Source organism: Mobula hypostoma, chromosome 17, assembly GCF_963921235.1.
Source record: "Mobula hypostoma chromosome 17, sMobHyp1.1, whole genome shotgun sequence".
NCBI lineage: Eukaryota > Metazoa > Chordata > Chondrichthyes > Myliobatiformes > Myliobatidae > Mobula > Mobula hypostoma.
The window spans coordinates 68,756,319-68,784,080 of record NC_086113.1 but is presented as its reverse complement, the minus strand read 5'-3'; the positions used below and the strand labels follow the sequence as shown (position 1 = coordinate 68,784,080).

Sequence of the window (27,762 nt, the reverse complement as noted above, 5' to 3'; positions counted from 1 at the left end):
TTCCTCCAGCATTTTTGTGTGTGTTGCTTGGATTTCCAGCATCTGCAGATTTTCTCTTGTTTGTGCCTGAAGTAGTGTGTCTGTTTTGGAAGTTGCTGTGAAATTATGCTTTGAATGCACATGAAGTTGCACCAGATGGGTTACAATCACGATAGAAATTAGAAATGGGAAATCTATAACCTAATGCAAACACCATGTCCGAGGATTATAGACCAAACAGGAAGGACTACTGTTGATAATTCTGAAGGGAACTACTTGTGTTCAGCTATTCACTGACAAGTATGCTGATCCTCAGTGAATCTAGGTTGAACTCCAACATTCGTCCTTTCATTTATTATCTTGAGTATTCTGGTTCTTGACTCAGCATTGGAAGCAATCTTTCATTTCTTTGTCTATTAAAAATGTGTATAATCATTGTCTCATCAAATCTCTCAAACTTCTCCGCTTGGAGGAGAACAATCTAAAATTTCTCCAGTTACTGAATACTTCTGACTTAAAATATTCCAATCCAGCTGCCATTTGGTCAGCCTTTCAAGGAGAGCTGCATGGGTGTACTGGGACTACAGACAGAGCACTGGTGGAGAGCTCTTTGGCTGAGTTGAGTGAGTTGAAGAGGGTTTGGACAAGTAGAGCTCCTTGAGACAGAGAAGAAGGATGAAGCGAATGCATGGTGTTACATGGTAGGTAATAAGAAGCAGACTGAATAAGAGGAACAAAAAGTCTATCAATAATACTCCTGCAAAAAGTCAAAGCCAAGGAAAATGGTGTTTACGAGCGAACATCAAAGGTTGTTCATTTGAATACACAGATTATCTGGAACAAGATAAGTAAACTGATTTCTAAAGCAGAGAATAAACATCTCAGAGACATCATTGACTAAGGCTGGACAAATCAGGATAAGGGAGGTAATTTAAAATAGAGATATTTTAATATTTTAATAATATGAGGAAAATGCATTTAATTGACTCCAATAATAACTCATAATAGTCACCAGAAAACATTTCTCTCACATAGTTTAGCACCTGATTTCGACTCAGTTACTCGTGTAGAACAACCATCTTAGAAGTTACCTGATAGAATTTAATATAAAATCCAGTTGTACAGCATACTTTGAGAATTCCTGTGCTGCTGCTACAAAAAGCTAATTTTCTTAGCATTTATAACCTTTGATGTATGCCCTTGACAACAATAAACTTGAGCCTATTGGGAAATTCTATCAGCCTCTATTTATACAATTTAAAACATAGAAAAAGAACAGCTCTTTGACCTTCAATATTGAACTAATTAAACTAGTAATTAAATGCCGAATTAAACTAATCCCTTCTACATACACAATGCCAATATCCTTCCATTCTCTACACATTCATGTGTCCCTCTAAGAGCCTTTTAAACCCATTTTGTCACATTTCCCTCCACTACTACCCCTGGCAGTAAATACCAGGCACCCAACTATGTAAAAAGTTTTGCCCCATACATGCCCTTTCAACTTAAATGCATGCCCTTTAGTTTTCGACCTTTTCACTCTGGAGAAAAGATACCAGTTGCCTCCTACCTATGCCTCTCATAATCATATAAATTTAGAATCTTTTAATCAGGTTTCCCATTAGATTATGAAACTCCAGAGAAAACAAGCTAAGTTTGTCCATATGCTCTCTAATCCAAGCAGCGTCCTGGTAAACCTCTTCTGCACTCTCTTCATGATCGTCACATCCTTCCTATAATGGAATAAGAATTCAATGCGATACTCCATATATGGTCCAATCAAAATTTTATAAATCTGCAACATATATTCATGACTAATAATTGCATGCATGCCATATGCTTTTTCTACCACCCCATCAACTTGTGCAGCCACTTTCAGGAAGCTGTCAAATTGGACTCAACGACCCTTTCAACATCAACACTGATCTGCCATTAACTGTATTCTGACCCTTTACAGTTGATTTCCCAAAGTGCAAAACCTCACACTTGCCAGGATTAAGCTCTGTGTGCCACTTCTCTGGTCCATATCTGCAAAAGACACATTTCTGATTGCATACTTTGGCAAGCTTCTACACTATCCACACCACTACCAATCTTTGCATCATCTGTTAACTTCCCAATGACCCATCCATGCTTTCATTTACATGTAACAACAAAGGTCCCAGTATGGATCCTGTGGGACTTCACTAGTCACGGACCTCCAGTTGGAAAAAGTTCACCAACCACAGCCAAGTCACTGCAGATACCATGCATCTTATTTTCAGGCGAGCCCACCATGAGGGACCTTGTCAAATGCCGTACTAAGATCAATGCAGACAACATCTGTCGTTCATCACCTTCATCATTCAAATAAACATGCATAGAATGCATGTGCATTCATGGGTGCATTTGCATCTAGTCAATTGATTTACAAAACACCAGTGCAGGAACTGGATTAGTCTAATGTGAGGACATGACTCTTATCAATTGGAAGACAAGAATTTTACTAAAGGATGCCATTCTATTCAGATGCAGTTTCCTTAAGAACTCTTGCCATAATAAATCACAATAACTTGCACTCATAAATCAAAGTATTGAGTATAGGAGTTGGGATGTTATGGGGAGGTTGTATAAGACATTGGTGAGGCCAAATTTGGAGTATTATGTACTGTTCCGGTCACCTAACTATAGGAAGGATATCAGTAAGATTGAAAGAGTGCAGAGAAGATTTACTAGGATGTTGCTGGGTCTTCAGGAGTTGAGTTACCGGGAAAGATTGAACAGGTTAGGACTTTATTCCTTGGAGCATAGAAGAATGAAGAGAGATTTGATAGAGGTTTACAAAATTATGAGGGGTAGACAGAGTAAATGTGAATAGGCTCTTTCCACTTACATTAGGAGAAATAACGAGAGGACATGGCTTTAGGGTGAAAGGGGAAAGGGGGAACATTAGGGGGAACTTCTTCACTCAGAGAGTGGTGGGAGTGTGGAATGAGCTGCCATCTGACATGGTAAATGCGGGCTCACTCTTAAGTTTTAAGAATAAATTGGATAGGTACATGGATGGGAGAGGTCTGGAGAGTTATGGACTGGATGCAGGTCAATGGGACTAGCGGAATAATGTTTTGGCACAGACTAGAAGGGCCAAATGGCCTGTTTTCTGTGCTGTAGTGTTCTATGGTTCTAACAAAAATGCACAGAAGCAAAGTTGATTGCCAAAGTATAAGATGCAAAATTAGGTTTTAATGCATGCTATAACTTTTCAAAATATGCGTATTAGATACTACACTCCCAAAGCCTTGAACAAACCATTGTAGGAACCCAGCACAGAGCCCATTCAGTGTATGCCACTCCATGTTAAAGAACTCTCAGATGACTGCAGATAGGAATGTTATGCTGAGTGTGACATTGTGCACGGCAAGAAGAGTTGCTGCCGCACAGCTCCTGCAACCTAGGTTCAATCCTCAACTTCAATGCACATTCTCAGTGTGATCACATGGGGTTTCCCTGGGTCTTCTCACATCCCAAAGACACACGGTTTGGTAGATTAATTTGCTACTGTAAATTACCACTAATCAGTAGGTGAGTGGTAAAATTCGGGGGAGTTGACCAGAATATCAGAATCAGAATCAGATTTATTATCACGAGCATGTGACATGAAATTTGTTAACTTAGCAGCAGCAGTTCAATGCAATGCATAATACAGCAGAGAGAGAGAGAGAGAAAAAAACTAAATAAAACAAAATAATAAATAAACAAGTAAATCAATTACGTATATTGAATAGATTATTAAAAATGTGCAGAAACAGAAATACTATATATTAAAAAAGTGAGATAGTGTCCAAAGCTTCAAAGTGCATTTAGGAATCGGATGGCAGAGGGGAAGAAGCTGTTCTTGAATCGCTGAGTGTGTGCCTTCGGGCTTCTGTATCTCCTACCTGATGGTAACAGTGAGAAAAGGGCATGCCCTGGGTGCTGGAGGTCTTTAATAATGGATGCTGCCTTTCTGAGACACCGTTCCCTAAAGATGCCCTGAGTACTTTGTAGGCTATTGCCCAAGATGGAACTGACTAGATCTGCATCTTCTTTCAGTCCTGTGCAGTAGCCCCTCCATACCAGACAGTGATGCAGCCTGTCAGAATGCTCTCCACGGTACAACTGTAGAAGTTTTTGAGTGTTTTTGTGAACATGACAAATTGCTTCAAACTTCTAATAAAGTATAGCCGCTCTCTTGCCCTCTTTATCACTACATCAATGTGTTGGGACCAGGTTAGATCCTCAGAGATCTTGACACCCAGGAAGTTGAAGCTGCTCACTTTCTCCACTTTACTTTTGGCGCGTGCCTGTGTGCTTACGAGTCTGTGCTGACGTCTCTTTTACAGCTTTTTACAAGGCGCGGAGCGAGAGGGAGACTGTGTGACGTGCTACTCCTCACACAGACATTCTCGCAGTACTTTTCCCTTTATTTGATGAGGTTGACCCGGCACCGATGGAAAGCGTATTTGGGAGCAGACCCGAATGGTTTAGAACCCGGGAACCTCCGCTCCCGGGTCCGGCACCGATGTCATTGTGTCACCAGCTGGCCCACTCTCTCCACTTCTGATCCCTCTATGAGGATTGGTATGTGTTCCTTCGTCTTACCCTTCTGGAAATCCACAATCAGCTCTTTCGTATTACTGACATAGAGTGCCAGGTTGTTGCTGCGACACCACTCCACTGGTTGGCATATCTCACTCCTGTACGTCCTCTCATCACCACCTGAGATTCTACCAACAATGGTTGTGTCATCAGCAAATTTATAGATGGTATTTGAACTATGCGTAGCCACACAGTCATGTGTATACAGACAGTAGAGCAGTGGGCCAAGCACACACCCCTGAGGTACACCAGTGTTGATCGTCAGCGAAGAGGATATGTTATCACCAATCCGCATAGACTGTGGTCTTCCAGTTAGGAAGTCGAGGATCCAATTACAAAGGGGGGTACAGAGGCCCAGGTTGTGTAACTTCTCCATCAGGATTGTGGGAATGATGGTATTAAATCTGAGCTATAGTCAATTAGCAGCATCCTGACGTAGGTGTGTGTTGTCTAGGTGGTCTAAAGCCATGTGAAGAGCCATGGAGATTATTAGGACCAGTGTAAAATGGGTGAATCAAAGTGCCCAATCTCAATAGACAATAGACAATAGGTGCAGGAGTAGGCCATTCGGCCCTTTGAACCAGCACCACCATTCACTGTGATCATGGCTGATCGTCCACAAGTACCCTGTTCCTGCCTTCTCCCCATATCGCTTAACTCCACTATCTTTAAGAGCTTCAACCTAACTCTTTCTTGAAAGGATCCAGAGAATTGGCCTCCACTGCCTTCTGAGGCAGAGCATTCCACAGATCCACAACCCTCTGTGTGAAAAAGTTTCACATTCCTGAGTGTGGGGCTCAGGATCTACCCTGTGCCCAACACAATGACGCAATTACAAAGAAGGTGTTACTATGTTTAGGAGTTTGAGGAGATTTGGTATGTAACCAAAGACTTTGGCAAATCTCTACAGATGTACTGTGGAGAGCATTTTAACAGGTTACACCGCTGCCTGGTATGGAGTGGCCACTGCACAGGTTTGGAAAGCTGCAGAAAATTGTTCAGTCAGCTCCACCACAGGCACTAGCCTCCTCAAGTTTGAGGACACCTTCAGAAGGCAATGTCTCAAAAAGGTATCATCCATTATTAAGGATCCGCACCATCCAGGACATGCTTCCTTTTCATTGCTACCATCACGGAGGAGTTACAGGAGCCTGAAAACACACACTCAACATCTCAGGAATAGCTTCTTCCTCTCCGCCATCAGATTTCTGAACAGACAATGAACCCATGTACATTACCTCACTATCCTGTCTCTCTTTTTGCACTAGTTATTTAATATAATTTTATATATATATTTCTTACTGTAATTTATAGTGTTTTTTTATATATTGCACTGTACTGATGCCCCAAAACAACAAATGTCATGATATATGCAAATGATATTAAACCTGATTCTAAAACTGAAATCTATCAAATTTTGAAAGACCTAGATAGAGTGGACATGAGAGAATGTTTCCTACAGAAAGGGAATCTAGAACCAGAGGGCACAACTTCAGAATAGAAGAACATCCCTTTAGAACAGAGATAACAGGGAATTTCTTCAGGGAGTGGATGATGAATCTGTGGACTTCATTGACTTAGAGGCCAAGTTATTGAGTATATTGAAAGTTTGATAAGTTCTTGATTAGTCGGGGCATCAAAAGTTATGAGGAGAAGGCAGGAGAATGGGGTTGAGTGGAATAACAAATCAGCCAAGTTGGAATGGCGGAGCAGGCAGCCTAATTCTGCTATGTTGATTTGTCTCGATTATGACTCAAATATTCTCCTCTCCAATCTTCATCCCCATAAAAATGTCTGCTCATACATATCTCTGGTGTCAGCCGTGAAACACGCCACGTCTGTTCCCCTCAATTGCTCTTGTTATTCAGATATCTCAAATTTAAGTTTCACCCAAAAATCTGTGGCTCTGTTTTGGTTCAACTATGTAAATCTCTCCATTCCCATAGCCCTGTAATACTCCCAATTCCTTCAACTCTGGGCTTCTGCCACCTGCACCACTGGGCAATTTTGATTTGAAGTAAGTTGGGGCGGCTTGCAGATAAACACTGAGCTGAACTGAATTTGCCTGGACTCTTTCCATTTTGTGTTTGATATTCTGTGCTCTTTCACTCTTTTGTTATTTGCACCATTTTGTTTTGCACGTGGGGTGTGGTTTTGATGTTTTTTCATGGCTTTCTTTGTTTTGTGGATATCTGTGGGTAAGATGAATGTCAGGGTTGTATATTGCACACTTACTGGGGTACACATTTGGTCCATGATGACAGACAAGAAAAATTCGGTTATCTCCACTGCCCTGTTTATTGCGACAAGCACAGTAACAGACCAAGCTCAAAGACCCAGGGAGAGAACTACTCAGTCACAGACAGATGGGAGAGCTGATTATAACACACCCTGGTTGCAATCAGGGTGACCCACCAACACCCAAGTGAACAACTGTATAACAAACTAAAATGCAACAATAAATGAACTTGAACATGTCATCATAATTCCATGAACACATTTTAAAACAAGAACAACTAGTAGCGCTGCTCAGCTGGCGCTAGGTTGAGGAAGCGTCATGGCAAGGTGCACCTCTGTCTTGGTGGAGCTCCACCTGTTGTACCACGTGGCAAGTATGTCTTGTGCCAGGTAAGGCTCCAGGTGTCTGGTAGAGTTGTTTCTGGGGAGCTTCAGGATGGGTCTTGTGGCTTTAATTGCTGGGGCCCGTTGGTCTTCCTCCTTCTCCGGCGGCTTTGCTGGTGCTTCCACGTTGCCCGTCATCCCAGCGTCGTGGGTTCCCCACCACAGGTGGGTGATGCACTCCGCCATATCCCCTGGGTTGAGAAGCCTAGGTACACATGCCCCGTCGGAGTTCCCTGGGAAGGTACGATGCTCGGACCCTAGGTTTTCCGACTCTGGGTCGGTTTTCCTGGCCTGGCCTGGGAGTGCAGGGGATGCATACCGTTTGGTCCCTTGACTTATCCCCTGGATCTTAAGGTGCTCCATCTGATGTCGTAGCTCTTCAATTTTGCCATCAATTTCTAATCCCACTCCCGACACCGATGTGGCAAGCATTGGTTCATGATGACAGAGGAGAAGAACGCGTTTATCTCCACTGCTGTTTTTATTGCAACAAGCACAATAACAGCCCAAGCACAAAGACCCGGGGAGAGAACCAATCAGTCACGTACAAACAGGGATGGTGATTATTCCACACCCTGGTTACAGTCAGGTTGGCCCACAAACACCCAAGGGAACCTGAGTGAAAATGTAACAATAAGTGAACTTGAACATCTCACCATAATTCCACGAATGCATTTTAAAACAAGAACAGTGCCTATGAGGAAAATCCATGTGTCCTGGCCTTCTAGCAAGCAAAGCTTCAGTAACCTATAGAAAGGGTATACAAATTCATTCCTGACCTGTGAATTGGTATCCTGTTTACCTGCACTGAAAATATTTTTATTTGCGTGGAGTACCTTATCACATATAGAAAATCAAAATATCTTTCAGTAACAAAATTGATATAATGTAAATAAAGTCTGTTCAAGTCAAGGCAAGTCAAGTCAAGTTGCTTTTTATTGTCATTTTGACCATAAGCTGCTGGTACAGTACACAGTAAAAATGGAACAACGTTCCTCCAGGACCATGGTGCTACATGAAACAACACAAAACTACACTAGACTATGTGAGACAGCACAGGGCTACACTAGTCTACGTAAAACAACACCAAAACTACACTAGACTACAGACCTGCACAGGACTACATAAAGTGCACAAGACAGTGCAGGCACTACAATAAATAATAAACAAGACAATAGGCACAGTCGAGGACAAATTACAATATAATAATAAATGATGTAGATGTCAGTCTAATCTCTGGGTATTGAGGAGTCTGATGGCTTGGGGGAAGAAACTGTTGCACAGTCTGGTTGTGAGAGCCCGAATGCTTTGGTACCTTTTGCCAGATGGCAGGAGGGAGAAGAGTTTGTATGAGGGATACCTGGGGTCCTTCATAATGCTGTTTGCTTTACGGATGCAACGTGTGGTGTAAATGTCTCTAATGGCGGGAAGAGAGACCCCGATGATCTTCTCAGCTGACCTCACTATCCGCTGCAGGGTCTTGCGATCCGAGATGGTGCAATTCCTGAACCAGGCAGTGATGCAGCTGCTCAGGATGCTCTCAATACAACCTCTGTAGAATGTGGTGAGGATGGGGGTGGGAGATGGACTTTTCACAGCCTTCGCAGAAAGTAGAGACACAGCTGGGCTTTCTTGGCTATGGAGCTGGTGTTGAGGGACCAGGTGAGATTCTCCACCAGGTGAACACCAAGAAATTTGGTGCTCTTAACGGTCTTAACGATCTTCCTGTGTGCCTCACAAAAACAAAACTGTCAAGTTGTGTTAATTTGTGTCACAGTTGAATCTTTGTTTTAGAATATTCTACCCTCACTTGTTGGTTTCCTTTCAGGTCCCAGATAATAACTTGGTAGGAACTATTTTTACCCCACAGATGAACGTATGAAAAATAAGGTACTAAGCCTCTCTGAAGTTTGGCAGCAACTTCAAAGTGATGTTGCTGATCAAAGAATCATGATAACACTGGTCAGTCAAGCACACATTGAGTAGATTGAACAGTGTTGTGACAGAGAGAATTCGGTGGGGGATGGTGGGAGAAGCAAAGAGCCATGTTTACTGAGAAGAACTTGCTGGAGAGGAGAAAAGATTTGATTACCCTCAGCACTGTTCCTTGACAATACTTGTGCCCTGTCTAATCATTTGTTGCATTTGATCAAAAAGTAAATAAAATTATTTTTCATGATGCAGTAACCTAAATTCTCTCTGAATGGGAGGTTTCATAACTTTCTGTTATCTTATAAAACCCCTTTTTACTAGGCATCTCTAAAGATGTGGCTTGGTAGCCCCTCGCTAACAGCCACCAGACTCAGCATTAAGGGAACCGCCTTTCTCTAACTCTATACGTCTAGGGTAGATATGACTTGGGTCCCGTCAAATCCATGAGGTTGTCTTGCACACCCAAACCCCGGTTTGTGTGCATACTGTGATTTACTACTCCATGCAATCATCTTCTGCAAGATACAACAAATTGTACACTGCATACAATTATAAAGAAAGTATATTTATGAATGTTAACTTATGCAGTTATTAAAGAAAAGAAAGAAAAAACAAAAAGGCAGTTTTTAGACAGTCAAATGTTCACAGGGTGGAGCTTGAATCTTCCAAAAGCCAATGTGTCCAATGTACTCGTGACACCAACTCATATTCTCTGACCTTGGTAGAATTCCCCCTCTTCGGCTCCATGGGATCACGCATTCCTACCAGATCAAATCCTATGGGCAGTTCTCTTGACCTTCTTCTCTCTCCATCTCCCACCAAAAAAGACCTCGACCCACCTCAGTGTCCATCACAAGACCTCTTACCCAGCTTTCTCTAGAACCTTTTCCCAGTTCCACTCTATTTGGATGACACAACATTCCTAAGCATTCCTTATCTTTAACGGTAACCCAAATACTACCAGCAGAACATACTGCTTGTACAGAAAACCATTACATGAAACACCCTACAAAGTTAGCAGTAAAGTCTTTACCAGAGCATTACACTTACCAATTGATCATTTTGTTCCTTTGTCAAATTTTCTACAGTTCTTTGAGAGTGAAATAAACTGGGTAGATAAAGAGGATGGATAGATCATCTTGTCATCTTTCCTGATCAACAAGAAGTCAGGAAAGACATCTCAATTTACAAGGAGCAAGGCTGTGGGAGCGTGCAGTGTCCCTGCTGAAATTCTGAAACTAGTTGATTAAAAAAAAACTACAGTCACAGATTATTGCCCACATTAAGGAATGACAAGACATTCTAAGGGATCTTCGAGATGCTGTAATCATGACTGCCTTCAAGAAAGAAGACTCGTCCAACTGTGGTAACTATAGTGCTCCATGTTGCATACTACAGGGAAAGCCATTGCCACATCCACCTGAAATACCTCCTCTCAATGGCCAGAACACTGTTCTTTAAACTGCAATACCAGAAAAAGTACAGAGGGCAGCCATCAACCACTGGACATGGCCTTTCTCAACCTTACAAACATCTTGATTCCATCAACCAAGCGATAAGTGGAGCACTCTCCTCAAATTTAATCACAGAAAAATTCTCTCCATCTTATACTTGCTTCTTGAAGATGTATAAGCTGTGAGTAAACCAGTGGGTCTCATTTGAATAAAAACTATAAAAGATTCCTGATGCAATCCTGAGAAACACAGGCCACCACCCTGTATCTCAGGAGCCACCTCTCGATGAAGACATATATTGATTGTGGAATTACCATAATTTTGGAACGACTGAGGGAAAAGGTATTTAAAGGTCCTGCACTCAGAATTGGCACAAAAGTCACTGTCTGTTGGGCAGTGGTGATCTTTGCTTTCCTCTGTGCACTTCAGATTTGCGCTGTGTAGAGTTATCCTGCAGTTGAGCACAGAAACAGTCCCTTTGGCCGATCCTGTCCCTGCATCAATATTAATTCCATTCACTAGCACGGTCTCCAGCCTTCTGTGCCTTGGTGATCAGAGTCTCTGCTTCCACTACCTCTACCACCGGGGTAGAGACATTAGGAAAACCCATCCCTGAACAGAGGGAGTGGGGTATGACACCTCCTATCAGCTACTTATAATGCAGTCCAAACATCTCTACCCTGGTGTCTCCACAACAGTTCACACCTCCAGTCATGCAAAGGTAAGACTAATAACCCTCTCATTCCTTCTACGACTCTTAACAACCTTCATGTGATTGCTCTACCTTTAAACAACTCACAGAATAAATAAGCTGGAAAACTAGCCCCGTGGATCAGAATTGAAGAAGCCTTTTGGGTGAGTGATGAAATGTCTTCTAGAGAGCACATCAAGTCTAGTTGCCTTGATTTATTACTGCTTGAGACACAATGACCTGGATGACTGAGAACCTTCATAGACTTATCCTCTAGTTCAGGAGTCTGATGCTTAAGGTCTTGATCCTGATGGTATGAGTTCCGAGGCTGACCTGAGTGGTGTGGGTCCATGATGATGGAGGCTACTTTGCTGCACAGCTTTCCATGTAGATGTGCTCAATGGTGGAGAGAGCTTCACCTGTGATTTCCACTACCTTTGTAAGATTTTCCGTTCAAGGGTGTTGGTGTTTCCATACCAGGCAGTGATACAGCCAGTCAATATACTCACCACTACACATCTATAGAAGCTTGTCAAAGTTTTAGATGTCACGCTGAATCTCTGAAACTCCTAGGGAAGTAGAGGTGCTGCCGTGTGATTTCTTCAGAATCACACTTACAAACATTTCTCATACAAATGGAGGGTGCAATAGTTTGATCTAAAGTCAGTGTATTATGCTCAAACAATGGAGACTACAATGGGATGAAGGAGGATTTGGCAGTGTAGACTGGGAACACAGGCAATATGGTGGGACAGTTGAGGAACAGTGGAAGACTTTCAAGGGGATTTTTCACAGTGCTCAACAAAAGTATTTTCCAATTAAAAACAAAGTTGGGGACAGCCAGCCTTGGATAATTAAGGAAATAAAGGAAGGCATCAAACCAAAAGCTCGTGCATACAAAGTCACCAAGAATAGAGAGAAACTGGAAGATTGGGAAAACTTTAAAAAGCAACAAAGAACCAATAAGCGAGCAATAAAGAAAGGGAAGCTAGATTATGAAAATAAACAAGCGCAAAATATTGAAACAGATGGTAAAAGTTTTTATAATAAGTGGAAAAGGGTGGCTAAAGTGAATGTAGATTCCTTGGAGGACAAGAATGGGGAATTGATATTGGGTAATGACGAAATGGTAGAGGCTTTGAATGACAATTTTATGTCGGTCTTCATGGTGGAGGACACATCTAACATGCCAAAGAGAGATGTTATGGATGCGATGTGAGGTGAGGACCTCAATACAATAGCTATCACTAAGAAGTTGGGTCTGAAAATAGATAATAAAACCCCTGGTCCTGATGAAATGCACCCCAGGGTACTGAAATGGTAGAAGTAGTAAAGGCTTTGATGATAATTTACCAAAACTCTCTGGACTTGGGGCAGGTACTGGCAGATTGGAAGTCAGCGAATGTCCTGCCACTGTTCAAAAAAGGATGTAGGCAAAAGGCAGGTAACTATAGGCCAGGTAGTTTAACATCTGTAGTTGGGAAAATGCTTGAAGCTATCATTAAAGAAGAAATAGCGAGGCATCTGGCAAGAAATGGATCCATCAGGCAGACGCAGCATGGATTCAGCAAAGACAGGTCCTGTTTGACAAACTTATGGAGTTCTTTGAAGATATAAGGAGTACAGTGGATAGAGGGGAACAAATGGGTGTTATTTACTTGGATTTCCAGAAGGATCAATAAAGTGCTGCCTAAAAGACTTATCCATAAGATAAGGATGCATAGAGTTTGGGGTGATGTATTAGCATGGATAGAGGATGGTTAACTAGTAGAAAGCAGAGAGTTGGGATATATGGGTGTTACTCTGGTTGGCAATCAGTGGTGAGTGGTGTGTCGCAAGGGTCGCAATATACATTAATGATCTGAAAGAGGGGACCGAGTGTAGTGTATCTAAGTTTGCTGATGATACTAATTGAGTGGAAAAGCAAATTGTGCAGAAGATATAGAGAATTTGCAGAACAATGTAGATAGGTTAGCTGGCTGGTGGCGTAGTGGCATCAGTGCCGGACTTCGGAGCGAAGGCTCCCGAGTTCGAATCCAGCCGGCTCCCGTGCACATTTTCCATCCATGCTGGGTTGAACATCGAGCTAGCAACTCGACCTCATAAAAAAGAAATTGCTTGCTACAGAAACATCAACAGCAAAAAAGTTGATGGCCTATGCTCCCCATGAGTTGAAAGGCAATTTCTCTCTTTCTCTAAATAGGTTAATTGAGTGGGCAAGGGTCTGGCAGATGCAGTACAATGTTGGTAAATCTGACTTCATCCACTTCGGAAGGAAAAATGAAAGAGTAGATTATTATTTAAATGGTAAAATTTTGCAGCATGCTGCTGTGCAGAGGGATTTGGGAATACTTGTGCACGAATCACAAAAGGTTGGTTTGCAGGTGCAGCAGGCTGTCGAGAAGGCAAATGGAATGTTGGCCTTCATTGCCAGAGGGATTGAGTTTAAGAGCATGGAGGTTATGCTGCAACTGTACAGGGGGACTGATGAGGCCACACCTGGAGTACTGATGCAGGTCTGGTCTCCTTACTTGAGGAAGGATATACTGGCTTGACTGGTGAGGAGGTGGCTATACACCCTGCAGGATGAAAAACAATACCTGTCAAAGGGTGGATGAACCCTCTCGTAGGGTCTACGGCTATCTAGCAAACACGTGCCGTGAAGTGCGGAAAGGGTATCGAAGCTTGGTCTGGCCATTCACTGCAACAGAACTTCCCTCAGCCATCTTGGACCCCACCATGCTGCTGGATCCGGGAGGGGACGTCGAGAGGGTGGGTCTGGACCTGTGCAACCCCCTACTCACCTGAAATCCACTCACGCACACCCTGTTCCTTTCTGAGGAGTGGGGTACCACCCCAGTAACTGACTGAAAGGAGCCATCATCATCCTATGGGATGGATAGCCAGAGAGAGACTGGCTTGGGAGGCGGTGTAGAGGAGGTTCACCAGGTTGATTCCAGAGATGAAGGGATTAGACTGTGAGGAGAGATTGAGTCACCTGGGACTATACTTGCTGGAATTCAGAAGAATGAGAGGAAATCTTATAGAAACATAAAATTACGACAGGGATAGATAGGATAAGAAAGTTATTTCCACTGGTAGGTGAGACTAGAACTAGGGGACATAGCCTTAAGATTTAGGACAGAGATGAGGAGGCACTGATTTTCCCAGAGAGGTGAATCTGTGGAATTCTCTGCCCAATGAAGCAGTGGAGGCTACCTCAGTAAATATATTTATGACAAGGTTGGAAAGATTTGTGCATAGTAGGGGAATTAAGGGTTATGGGGAAAAGGCAGGTAGGTGGAGATGAGTCCATGGCCAGATCAGCCATCGAATATTGGAGCAGGCTCAATGGCCAGTTGGCGTCCTGCTCCTGTTTGTTATGTTCTTATGTTGGGCCTGGGACAGGTCCTCTGAATTGATAACATTGAGGAATTTAAAGTTGCTGATCCTCTCCACCACTGATTCCCCGATGACCTCCAGTTTCCTACTCCTGAAGTCAATAATCAGCTTGTAAAGTTGTACCATAATTATATCCTGTTGTATGCTCAGCTAGCAAAGGCTTGTATCCTGTAAGTCTTCTTCACCACCTTATTTATCTGTGCTGCCACATTCAGGTTCCTTAGATGTGTACACTGAGGTCTGTCTGTTGTTCAATGCATTCTATGGCCCTGCCATTCATTGTGTATGCCCTGCTTTTATTAGGTTTCAAAAAGTACGTCACCTGACACTACTAGAATTAAATTCCATCTTTGATTGCTGTACCCATTTTACCAACTGATCAATATCATTCTGTCGTCAAGTCTGTTCACCTGCTTTCACATCTAAATTGTCAATATATGTATGTATGAAACTTGCACATACAGTACTGCTTACAGTTTCAGTCTTCATATTTCAGGAAAGATTGCATTAGGGTTACTTCAGAGAGGTTCACAAGAAATAAAGGGTTGATGTATGAGGAGTGGTAAACAGGAAGGACTCATTGAAATGATGAAGAATGAGAAGTGATCTTATCGAAACAAACAAGATCCTGTGAGGGATTAACAGTAAGTGCTGAGAGAGTGTTTCTAATGTCAGAGTAATTGGCTGCAATAGGTAACTAGCTGTAAAGATCTCCTTTAGTTAGAACTCGGCAACATTGTTTCAGAATAAGGGTTGCTTATTTCAGACGCAGGAGGAAAAGAATTTCTTCAGGAAAACTGATGTTGAGACTAAAATTGTTCTGCCATATCATACTGGATACTGGAGCAGTGTCAAGGAATCAAATGGTTTTCATCTCCTTCCGTTTCTTTTGGAATCATGGAGTCACACAGCATGAGATGACACAAAGCTGGGTGACAGTGTGAAATGTGAGGAGGATGTTATGAGAATGCAGGGTGACTTGGACAGGTTGGGTGAGTGGGTAGATGCAGTTTAATGTGGATAAATGTGAGGTTATCCACTTTGGTGGCAAGAACAGGAAGGCAGATAACTATCTGAATGGTGTCAAGTTAGGAAGAGGGGAAGTACAACAGGATCTGGGTGTCCTTGTTCATCAGTCACTGAAAGTAAGCATACAGGTACAGCAGGCAGTGAAGAAAGCTAATGGCATGTTGGCCTTCATAACAAGGGGAGTTGAGTATAGGAGCAAAGAGGTCCTTCTGCAGTTGTACAAGGCCCTGGTGAGACTGTGCAGTTTTGATGTCCAAATTTGAGGAAGGACACCCTTGCTATGGAGGGAGTGCAGCGTAGGTTCACTGGGTTCCAGGGATGGCGGGAATGTCATATGTTGAAAGATTGAAGCGACTGGGCTTGTATACACTGGAATTTAGAAGGAGGAGAGGGGATCTGATTTAAACATATAAGGTTATTAAGGGATTGGACACGCTAGAGGCAGGAAACATGCTCCCTATGTTGGGGGAGTCCAGAACCAGAGGCCACAGTTTAAGAATAAGGGGTAGGTCATTTAGAATTATTATTTCGTACATTATTATTGCACATTGGAAAATCATTGTGTATATTATTATTCTGTACTTCATTATTAGTCAAGTCTGCACACTGCTAAGTGTGTTTATAAATGTTGCTGCTGTAATGAAAGAATTTCTCATTCAGGATCAATAAAGTATTTATTATTATTATTATCATCATCAATCAATCTCACTCCTGTATGCCTCCCCATTAATTCTGAAATTCTGCCAACAGTAGTTGAGTCATCAGCAAATTTATAGATGGTGTTTGTGCTGTACCTAGCCACACGGTCATTAGTGTAGGTATAGAGCAGTAGCCTAAGCACACATCGTTGAGGTGTGCCAGTGTTGATTGTCGGTGAGGAAGAGAAGTTATTTCCGATCTGCACTGACTATGGTCTCCCGATGATGAAGTCAAAGATCTAGCTGCAGAGGGAGATATGGAGGCCCAGAATTTGGAGCTTGTTCATTGGTACTGAGAGTATGATGGAGATGAAGTGTCTCAACCTGAGTGTCAGCTATCCATTTCCCTCCACATAAAGGAGGTAATAGAGGGTCATGGTTTATGTGTAGGCAAGTGTAATTAGTTTAATTTGGCATCATAGTTGGCCCTGCTAAATGACACTGTGATTCTTCAAAATAGCAGAACATTTAAGGAAATTCTTAGAATCTGCATAAACAGAAGAGAAGCAAATATCTTCCCAGAAAAGATGTAGGGAATCAATACTCTAATGGAGAGCGGCAAATATCAAAATTAGTATAACTTTAAAAAATTGTCTCTTTGTCCTGATTAGCTGCATTTTACAATTCTAATAAATACCATTTCAATAGTGAATGCATTGCTTGTCACGTTTTGAAATTCTGTAGTTTATGGAACACTTCCTGAAAGATTAAACCCTCAAACTATAAAGTTTCGAAGTACATTTATTATCGAAGTACGTATATAGTGTACAATCCAGAGATCTCTCCTCCCACAGGCAGCCACGAAACAAAGAAACACCATGGAAACCATTTAAAGAAAGCATTGAACACCCAACAGACGGAAACTGTCAACAGCAAACAAGTAACAGACAGAGTATTAAACATCAGACCACAGAGTCCCTGAAATTGTACTGGAGCCACAGCCACCAAGTCAGTTCAGTTTGGCGTTGTGTCAATGACTGCAGGCCTCAGCCGCAGAGGCAGTTCTGCGCCAAAGTGCCTCGATCAAATCATGCAAATAGCAGAGAAAGAGCAACCAGAAAAACATGGAACATGAACGGCAGAGCCCTTCAAAAACGAGTCCACAACCGTGAAGCACATTCAGCACTGAGGATTTTAAACATCAAACTGCCGACTCCACTAAAAAATAAGTCCCACAGCCACAAACTGTGTCGAAAATACACACGATCTTTAAAGCATTAACAATCATATTGGAAAATGCTGTAAATAGTCCAGCAATGTAAAAAGAATTTCCATGCAATGAATCTTTGAAAGAAATGTAAACTCTTAGATACTGTAGGTACATGGATCATTGAAAAATAGAGGACTATGTGGGAGTGAAGAGTTATAGTAGAGTGTGTTAAAAAATGGACACATCATTGTGGACTGAAGGTCCTGTACTATGTCGTAGTGTTCTATGTTCTACATTGAATGAAACAAATAATCCTGAAGGCTAGAGGAAGGAGATAAAGGTCATTATTAACAAAGGGGAATGTGCAGGTAGGTTCGCTGGCATAGTTCGGGAGGGTTTAAACTAATTTGCAAAGGGGATGGGACCCGAAGCAACAGAGCAGTGAAAGAAGCCCATGGAATTGATTATGAGGAGCAAGGACATGGCAGACCAATTGAATAATTACTTTGGTTCTGTCTTCACTAACGAGGACATAAATAATCTTCCAGAAATAGTAAGGGACAGAGGGTCCAGTGAGATGGAGGAACTGAGTGAAATACATGTTAGTAGGGAAGTGGTGTTAGGTAAATTGAAGGGATTGAAGGCAGATAAATCCCCAGGGCCAGATGGTCTGCATCCTAGAGTGCTTAAGGAAGTAGCCCAAGAAATAGTGGATGCATTAGTGATAATTTTTCAAAACTCGTTAGATTCTGGGCTAGTTCCTGAGGATTGGAGGGTGGCTAATGTAACTCCACTTTTTAAAAAAGGAGGGAGAGAGAAACCGGGGAATTATAAACCGGTTAGCCTAACGTTGGTGGTGGGGAAACTGCTGGAGTCAGTTATCAAGGATGTGATAACAGCACATTTGGAAAGCGGTGAAATGATCGGACAAAGTCAGCATGGATTTGTGAAAGGAAAATCATGTCTGACGAATCTCACAGAATTTTTTGAGGATGTAACTAGTAGAGTGGATAGGGGAGAACCAGTGGATGTGGTATATTTGGATTTTCAAAAGGCTTTTGACAAGGTCCCACACAGGAGATTAGTGTGCAAACTTAAAGCACACGGTATTGGGGGTAAGGTATTGGTGTGGGTGGAGAATTGGTTAGCAGACAGGAAGCAAAGAGTGGGAATAAACGGGACCTTTTCAGAATGGCAGGCGGTGACTAGTGGGGTACCGCAAGGCTCAGTGCTGGGACCCCAGTTGTTTACAATATATACTAATGACTTGGATGAGGGAATTAAATGCAGCATCTCCAAGTTTGCGGATGACACGAAGCTGGGTGGCAGTGTTAGCAGTGAGGAGGATGCTAAGAGGATGCAGGGTGACTTGGATAGGTTGGGTGAGTGGGCAAACTCATGGCAGATGCAATTTAATGTGGATAAATGTGAAGTTATCCACTTTGGTGGCAAAAATAGGAAAACAGATTATTATCTGAATGGTGGCCGATTAGGAAAAGGGGAGGTGCAACGAGACCTGGGTGTCATTATACACCAGTCATTGAAAGTGGGCATGCAGGTACAGCAGGCGGTGAAAAAGGCAAATGGTATGCTGGCATTTATAGCGAGAGGATTCGAGTACAGGAGCAGGGAGGTACTACTGCAGTTGTACAAGGCCTTGGTGAGACCACACCTGGAGTATTGTGTGCAGTTTTGGTCCCCTAATCTGAGGAAAGACATCTTTGCCATAGAGGGAGTACAAAGAAGGTTCACCAGATTGATTCCTGGGATGGCAGGACTTTCATATGAAGAAAGACTGGATGAACTGGGCTTGTACTCGTTGGAATTTCGAAGATTGAGGGGGGATCTGATTGAAACGTATAAGATCCTAAAGGGATTGGCCAGGCTAGATGCAGGAAGATTGTTCCCGATGTTGGGGAAGTCCAGAACGAGGGGTCACAGTTTGAGGATAGAGGGGAAGCCTTTTAGGACTGAGATTAGGAAAAACTTTTTCACACAGAGAGTGGTGAATCTGTGGAATTCTCTGTCACAGCAAACTGTTGAGGCCAGTTCATTGGCTATGTTTAAGAGGGAGTTAGATATGGCCCTTGTGGCTACAGGGGTCAGGGGATATGGAGGGAAGGCTGGGGCTGGGTTCTGAGTTGGATGATCAGCCATGATCATAATAAATGGCGGTGCAGGCTCGAAGGGCCGAATGGCCTACTCCTGCACCTATTTTCTATGTTTCTATGAATAAAGCCAAATGTAACATATAGAGAGGCTTTGAGGAAAGAGAAGCAGAATAAAGGGTGTAAAGGTAGTAAGGCAGAAGGGCTGAAATGTGTGTACCTCAATGCAAGAAGCATCAGGAACAAAGGTGATGAACTGAGAGCTTGGATACATACATGGAATTATGATGTAGTGGCCATTACAGAGACTTGGCTGGCACCAGGGCAGGAATGAAATCTCAATATTCCCGGATTTCAGTGCTTTAAAAGGGATGTGGGAGGAAGGGGAGGAGGGGTGGCATTACTGGTCAGGGATACTATTATAGCTACAGAAAGGGTGGGTAATGTAGCAGGATCCTCTTTTGAGTCAATATGGGTGGAAGTCAGGAACAGGAAGGGAGCAGTTACTCTATTGGAGATATTCTATAGGCCCCCTGGTAGCAGCAGAGATGCAGAGGAGCAGATTGGGAGGCAGATTTTGGAAAGGTGCAAAAATAACAGGGTCGTTATCATGGGTGACTTTAACTTCCGTAATATTGATTGGCACCTACTTAGTTCCAAGGGTTTAGACGGGGCAGAGTTTGTAAAGTGTGTTCAGTAGGGATTCCTGTCACAGTATGTGGACAGGCCGACTAGGGGGAATGCCATACTAGATCTAGTACTAGGTAATGAACCGGGTCAGGTCACAGATCTCTCAGTGGGTGAGCATCTGGGGGACAGTGACCACTGCTCCCTGGCCTTTAGCATTATCATGGAAAAGGATAGAATCAGAGAGGACAGGAAAATTTTTAATTGGGAAAGGACAAATTATAAGGCTATAAGGCTAGAACTTGTGGGTGTGAATTGAGATGATGTTTTGCAGGGAAATATACTATGTACATGTGGTCGATGTTTAGAGATCTCTTGCGGGATGTAAGGGATAAATTTGTCCCGGTGAGGAAGATAAAGAATGGTAGGGTGAAGGAACCATGGGTGATAAGTGAGGTGGAAAATCTAGTCAGGTGGAAGAAGGCAGCATACATGAGGTTTAGGAAGCAAGGACCAGATGGGTCTATTGAGGAATATAGGGAAGCAAGAAAGGAGCTTAAGAAGGGGCTGAGAAGAGCAAGAAGGGGGCATGAGAAGGCCTTGGCGAGTAGGGTAAAGGAAAACCCCAAGGCATTCTTCAATTATGTGAAGGAAAAAAGGATGACAGGAGTGAAGGTAGGATCGATTAGAGATAAAGGTGGGAAGATGTGCCTGCAGGCTGTGGAAGTGAGTGAGGTCCCCAATGAATACTTCTCTTCGGTATTCACCAATGAGAGGGAACTTCATGATGGTGAGGACAATATGAGTGAGGTTGATGTTCTGGAGCATGTTGATATTAAGGGAGAGGAGGTGTTGGAGTTGTTAAAATACACTACGACAGATAAGTCCCCGGGGCCTGACGGAATATTCCCCAGGCTGCTCCATGAGATGAGGGAAAAGATTGCTGAGCCTCTGGCTAGGATCTTTATGTCCTCATTGTCCACGGGCAGAGGACCGGAGAATTGGAGGGAGGCTAATGTTGTCCCCTTGTTCAAAAAAGGTAGTAGGGATAGTCCGGGTAATTATAGACCAGTGACCCTTACGTCTGTGCTGGGAAAGCTGTTGGAAAAGATTCTTAGAGATAGGATCTATGGGCATTTAGAGAACCATGGTCTGATCAGGGGCAGTCAGCATGGCTTTGTGAAGGGCAGATCGTGTCTAACAAGTCTGATAGAGTTCGTTGAGGAGGTGACCAGGCATATAGATGAGGGTAGTGCAGTGGATGTGATCTATATGGGTTTTAGTAAGGCATTTGACAAAGTTCCACAGGGTAGGCTTATTCAGAAAGTCAGAAGGCATGGGATCCAGGGAAGTTTGGCCAGGTGGATTCAGAATTGGCTTGCCTGCAGAAGGCAGAGGATCGTGGTGGAGGGAGTACATTCAGATTGGAGGACTGTGACTAGTGGTGTCCCATAAGGATCTGTTCTGGGACCTCTACTTTTCGTGATTTTTATTAACGACCTGGATGTGGGGGTAGAAGGGTGGGTTGGCAAGTTTGCAGATGACACAAAAGTTGGTGGTGTTGTAGATAGTGTAGAGGATTGTCGAAGATTGCAGAGAGACAGTGATAGGATGCCGAAGTGGGCTGAGAAGTGGCAGATGGAGTTCAACCCGGAGAAGTGTGAGGTGGTACACTTTGGAAGGACAAACTCCAAGGCAGAGTACAATGTAAATGGCAGGATACTTGGTAGTGTGAAGGAGCAGCGGGATCTCGGGGTACATGTCCACAGATCCCTGAAAGTTGCCTCACAGGTAGATAGGGTAGTTAAGAAAGCTTATGGGGTGTTAGTTTTCATAAGTCGAGGGACAGAGTTTAAGAGTCGCGATGTAATGATGCAGCTCTATCAAACTCTGGTTAGGCCACAATTGGAGTACTGTGTCCAGTTCTGGTCGCCTCACTATAGGAAGGATGTGGAAGCATTGGAAAGGTACAGAGGAGATTTATCAGGTTGTTGCCTGGTTTACAGAGTATGCATTATGATCAGGGATTAAGGGAGCTAGGGCTTTACTCTTTGGAGAGAAGGAGGATGAGAGGAGACTTGATAGAGGCGTACAAGATAATGAGAGGAATAGATAGAGTGGATAGCCAGCGCCTCTTCCCCAGGGCACCACCGCTCAATACAAGAGGACATGGCTTTAAGGTAAGGGGTGGGAAGTTCAAGGGGGATATTAGAGGAAGGTTCTTTACTCAGAGAGTGGTTGGTGCGTGGAATGCACCGCCTGAGTCAGTGGTGGAGGCAGATACACTAGTGAAGTTTAAGAGACTACTAGACAGGTACATGGAGGAATTTACAGTGGGGGTTTATATGGGAGGCAGGGTTTGAGGGTCGGCACAACATTGTGTGCCGAAGGGCCTGTAATGTGCTGTAATTCTATGTTCTATGTGCGGAGGTGTAACCAAGAGAAAGAGAATGAAATTTGAAATTATCTGGAGAAGGAGAGAACATGAATGCTGGAAATATGAAGTGACTGAGTTATGCTTGAGTTGTAACAAGCTGTTATAAGGTTTCAAAGGTTTCAAAGGTACATTTAATGTCACAGAAATGTATACAATATACATCCTGAAATGCTTTTTCTTCGCAACCATCCACGAAAACAGAGGAGTGTCCCAAAGAATGAATAACAGTTAAATGTTAGAGCCCCAAACCACACCCCCAGCTCCACCCTCCCTCCCATGTGTAAACAGCAGCAAAGCAACAATCCCCCCTCCCCCACCAACAAAAAAGCATCGGCACCCCCACTGAGCACCCAAGCATGCAGCAAAGCATCAATAAAGTCACAGACTTGCAGTACCCCAAAGACTACTCGTTCACCCGGTAATTCGACATACCACAGACTCTCTCTCTCCCTAATAAGGGAAAATGAGGTGTCTCTGTTCCACTGATTTACAATGTTAAAAGTCCGTTGCGTGCTTTTTCCAAGCTCTGTGCCCAAAGAGCTCGGGTCTCTGGGCACACAGCCAGCAGCCAGCTTACCGCTTTTGATCTTCTGTCTCCCACGACACACTGATTCCCTGCAAAGGCACCGACCTCGAGTCCACCCGCCTCCAGAGCCACAAAATCTCAGAACTCTTTTTCTTGTAATTTATTTTTTTATTGAAATTTATCATCAAACAAACATTTCCATAAGATGTATTTCAGATATTGTTCATATATATCATATAATGTCAGGTCCGGATCGGGGTCCCTTTAAATTTACCTTGTTTATGTTACGATCCGGACCATTGATTCCCTGTTTTCCCGTGTCCCTCGACTTCGGTGATTAGAGGCAATTAACACTCGGCTGAACCGGTAGTTTATAGTCTCTGGCTTTCAGCCGTTTGGCACGGGAGCATCTGCAAAGTCATCCAAGGTACGGTGTGCCGATGTCATCTGGCCGGAGCAAGCCTAGTCTCTGCCGAAGCGAGTGCCGGTAATTCGCCTTTTCCTCACCGGAGCAACCCTGTCCAGTTACCTCGCCAAAGCGAGCCTGCAAAGTTTCCTCACCGAGGTGGGTCCGTCAGTTAACCCGCCGGAGGGAATCAAGAACCGCTGTCTACTGTTCCCGGGCCGAGTCAAGATATCGCCACTACCCGGAGGCTCCAAGTCAAGTCCTGTCCCTGGCAGCATTCAAGCACCAAGTCAAGTCCTGGCTCTGGCGGTCTGTGATTCCTGTCCTACCCCCTTGTCTGAATCCCTTCTCTGTCCCTCTCGCCTCTAGCCCTCGTCTGCAGCCCCCGCCTGCACTTCGGTCTAGTTCCATCACCGGAGCTAGATAGGTACTGTCTGGTGTTCATTTGTGTTGGTCTTGTCTTGTCTTGTCCTCGCCTCCGTGGGGGTAAGTCAGGCTGTCTTGCCGTTGCTCCACGGGGAGTCATGTCTTGTCTTGTCTTGTCCTTGCCTCCGTGGGGTAAGTCAGGCCGTCTTGCCGTTGCCCCGCGGGGGATCATGTCTTGTCGTGTCTTGTCCTCGCCTCCGTGGGGCAGGTCAGGCCGTCTTGCTGTTGCCCCGCGGGGGGTCATGTTCTGTCTTGTCTTGTGCTCGCCTCCGTGGGGTAAGTCAGGCCGTCTTGCCGTTGCCCCGCAGAGTGTCATGAATCCCAGCCCTATGTCCCGTACTCAAGGAGGGGTCCCGACTCTGTGTTCTGTGTATGTGTCCATGGTTCCATGTACCTGCTCCCCGAGACCGAGGCTCTGTGTTCCCATGTTTCTCCTCTCCCTAGCCCATGTCATGTCCTTGCCTGGTTCTGGGGTCCGAGCCCGAGGCAAGACCCAGGTACTGGGTCCTTGCCCAATCTTCGGCTCGGAGTCCATACCCTAGCCTCTTCATGTCTCCTCTAGTTCTGGGAGCCGATTCCGAGTCCAAGCCCAGACCCTTGGTCCCAGCCTAGTCGTAGTCCTGAGTCCTCGTCCAGTTCGCTATTCCTGCTTCTGCCTAGCTCTCCTGGTATTGAACAATAAACTCAATTTTAATTAACCTCACAAGATGTGTCTTGCATTTGGGTCCACCCTTGCTCCCAAAGCCCCCGTCAGTGTGACATATAATCATATTTGCCACAAATCTCCACATAATATTTATCTGAGGTATACACTTATAGAAAAGAGAGGAAAGAAAGAACAAGCAAAAGGAAAGAACTATGTACAAGTAGGAAGTGATCTTTTTTTTACAACATATTCATTGATTTGTGAGAATAAAATCAGGCCTGTGAGGTGTTATGTAGTTGAACCATTTTTCCCAGCATGAATCAAATTGTTCCAACTTATGATTAACAGATGCTGTTATCTTCTCCATTTTGTAAATGTCCATTGTAATTTCCATCCATGTGTTTAAAGTTGGGCTCTCCTGCGATAACCATTTCCTGGTAAGGGTCTTTTTACCAGCCACCAGCAGTATATTCATTAAATATTTATCTCTTTTCAACCATTCTTGAGGTACATACCCAAAATATATGGTCTTACTTTCTAAGGGTATTTCACATTTAAAAATGTCTTGTAGGGCATTTTGTATCCCACTCCAATAGTTTTTGATAACGGGGCAATCCCAGAAAATATGATAATGGTTTGCATTTTAATTTCCACAATTTCTCCAGCAAACAGGGAGATTACTATTATAATGGGATTTCTGAGAGGGTGTAATAAAATATTTTATCAAGTTTTTCCATCCAAACTTCCTCCATTTCTGTGAGCTGGTACACTTCCATCAATACCCCCATCGGGAGGAGAAGATGTCAGCGCGCCACGCGTGTGCAGCCCTCCGGTGAAAAGTGATGTCGTATCTGTTAAATAGGGGCCGTGGACAATTCTGATTTGATGGAGAATCGACGTGAAAGCACAGAGGAGCATCTGGAGAAATTTTTGAAACGCCTGTTCGCTGCTGTCGTTACTGTGTGGTTGTGAATCTTTCGGAGGGTAAGCCTCAAAATCCCCAGCCTTGCCTGCTTTTGGCGACCGAGAAGGAAGTCGAATCATTTGGACAGAGATGGCGCTCAGTACTCGGTGTCGGAGAGCTGATCAGAGCTCGAAGTTTTCGGATGACTCAGAGTCGGATTGTGGTCGGGTATGGCAGGGAGAGTTCTTCCTTCTCCCGTCTGCGTGAGATGTGGGACATATGAGAAACTTTGAACGTTACTGAGCTCACGGACTTCTTCATCAAGTTATGATATTGTGCACTGTTGTAACTATATGTTATAATTATGTGGTTTTGTCAGTTTTTTTCAGTCTTGGTTTGTCCTGTGTTTTGTGATATCACACCGGAAGAAATAATGTTTCATTTCTTAATGCATTACTAAGTGACAATAAAAGAGGACTACGTGTCTTCAAAATCATATATTGTCCATTCTTCCTCAGTTATAATTATCCCTCCTTCCTTCTCCCATTTTGTTTTAATGTATGAAGTCGAATGTGTTTTAAGATTTGACAAACCCTTATACTCGCTTGAAGTGATTCTACTACCGTTATCTGAATTATATGCTTTTCTAAATAGCTCTATCAAACATGTACTTGCCTTGGTTAGATTTTTAACCCTCCATTAACATACTATCGCATCTGTAGATACCAATAAAAGTCTTGTTTTTCTAATGTGTTTCTCTTTAAGCATTTCAAAACTGAACAGTGCTCCTTCTTTCATTATATTGCAAATAGCTGTTATTCCTTTAGCTGCCCAGTCCTTAAATCTAGCATCCAGTTTATTCGGCGTAAAATCCGAGTCATATGCACACCATTTAAGAATTGCAATATCTCCCTCTAGTTTACATTCTTTTATAATAGTTTTCCATATTTTAAGAGTCCATTTCACCCATGGATTATCAATAGTATTTATGTACCTTTGTAGGTTGTTATCAGCCAAAATGGCCTGTATGGGGATGGGAAGTATCCCCTCCTCAATGTTTTTCCATTGAGCATCATATGATGGATTGCACCAACATATCACAGCTCTCAACCGTGCTGAAAAATAATAATCTCTGAGAGAAGGTAGGACCCATCCCCCCTTTTCCTTGGCTAATTGCAAAGTTTTGAGATGAACTCTAGGCCTTTTACCTTGCCATATATATTTTCATAACATTTTGTTCCATTCATTGAATTGATTTTGGTTCATCTCTATTGGTAGGGTCTGAAAGAGATATAATAGTCTGGGCAATAGATTCATTTTAATAGATTCAATCCTTGAATTGAGACTGAAAAAAGGAATTAGGTTCCATCTTGTTATATCTTCCTTAATTTTTTTATATGTAGGCTGATGATTGCATTTTGATAATTTTGACAAATCTTTTGGCATAATGATGCCCAAATATTTGAAAGACTCTGTTTGCCATACCCAGGGACATCTACTTTCAATTTCTCTTGGTGGGCTATAGTTATATGAAAGTAATTGGGTTTTATCTATGTTGATCTTGTATTCTGATAATTGGTCATATTGTTCAAAGGATTGCATCAATTTAGGTAAAGAGTATGTTGGTTGCCCTAGATAGATCAAAATGTCATCCGCGTAACAGGCCAATTTATGCTCTGTCCCTTTAATAGTAAATCCCCTGATATCTTCATTTTGTCTGATGTATTGAGCTAATGGTTCCAGATATAATGCGAAGAGTAGCGGTGACCATGCACACCCCTGTCTCGTGCCCTTTTCTAGGGTAAACCTATTTAATAAATATCCATTGATTTTAATCCTAGCAGTAGGGTTGTCATATAGTGCCTGTATAGTTTTAATAATTGTGTCACGGAAACCAAGTCTATGTAAAACTCTGTAAAGAAAATTCCAATTAACCGAATCAAATGCCTTTTCAGCGTCCACCCTTATCACTATTGCTTCAATTTCATTTTTTTGTATATGATCCATAATGTGAAGTGTCCTTCGTATATTGTCTTGTGTTTGGCGTTGTTGTATAAAACCTGTCTGATCCTTATGTATCAGTATGGGTAAAAACTCTTCTAATC

At 43.1% G+C, this 27,762-nt stretch overlaps 2 protein-coding genes across 7 annotated transcripts in view; one reads left to right on the top strand and one right to left on the bottom strand.

The window, feature by feature from the left end:
- Positions 1-27,762, bottom strand: part of ulk4 (unc-51 like kinase 4) — a 755,583-nt gene that overhangs the window by 290,517 nt on the left and 437,304 nt on the right. The window lies entirely within an intron of this gene.
- LOC134357924 (UBX domain-containing protein 6-like) overlaps positions 10,483-27,762 on the top strand; it is a 62,989-nt gene continuing 45,709 nt past the window's right edge. Inside the window, exon 1 of the mRNA XM_063069702.1 lies at positions 10,483-10,519. Within this exon, the coding sequence (XP_062925772.1) occupies positions 10,483-10,519 (37 nt within the window). The remainder of the gene's footprint in view (positions 10,520-27,762) is intronic.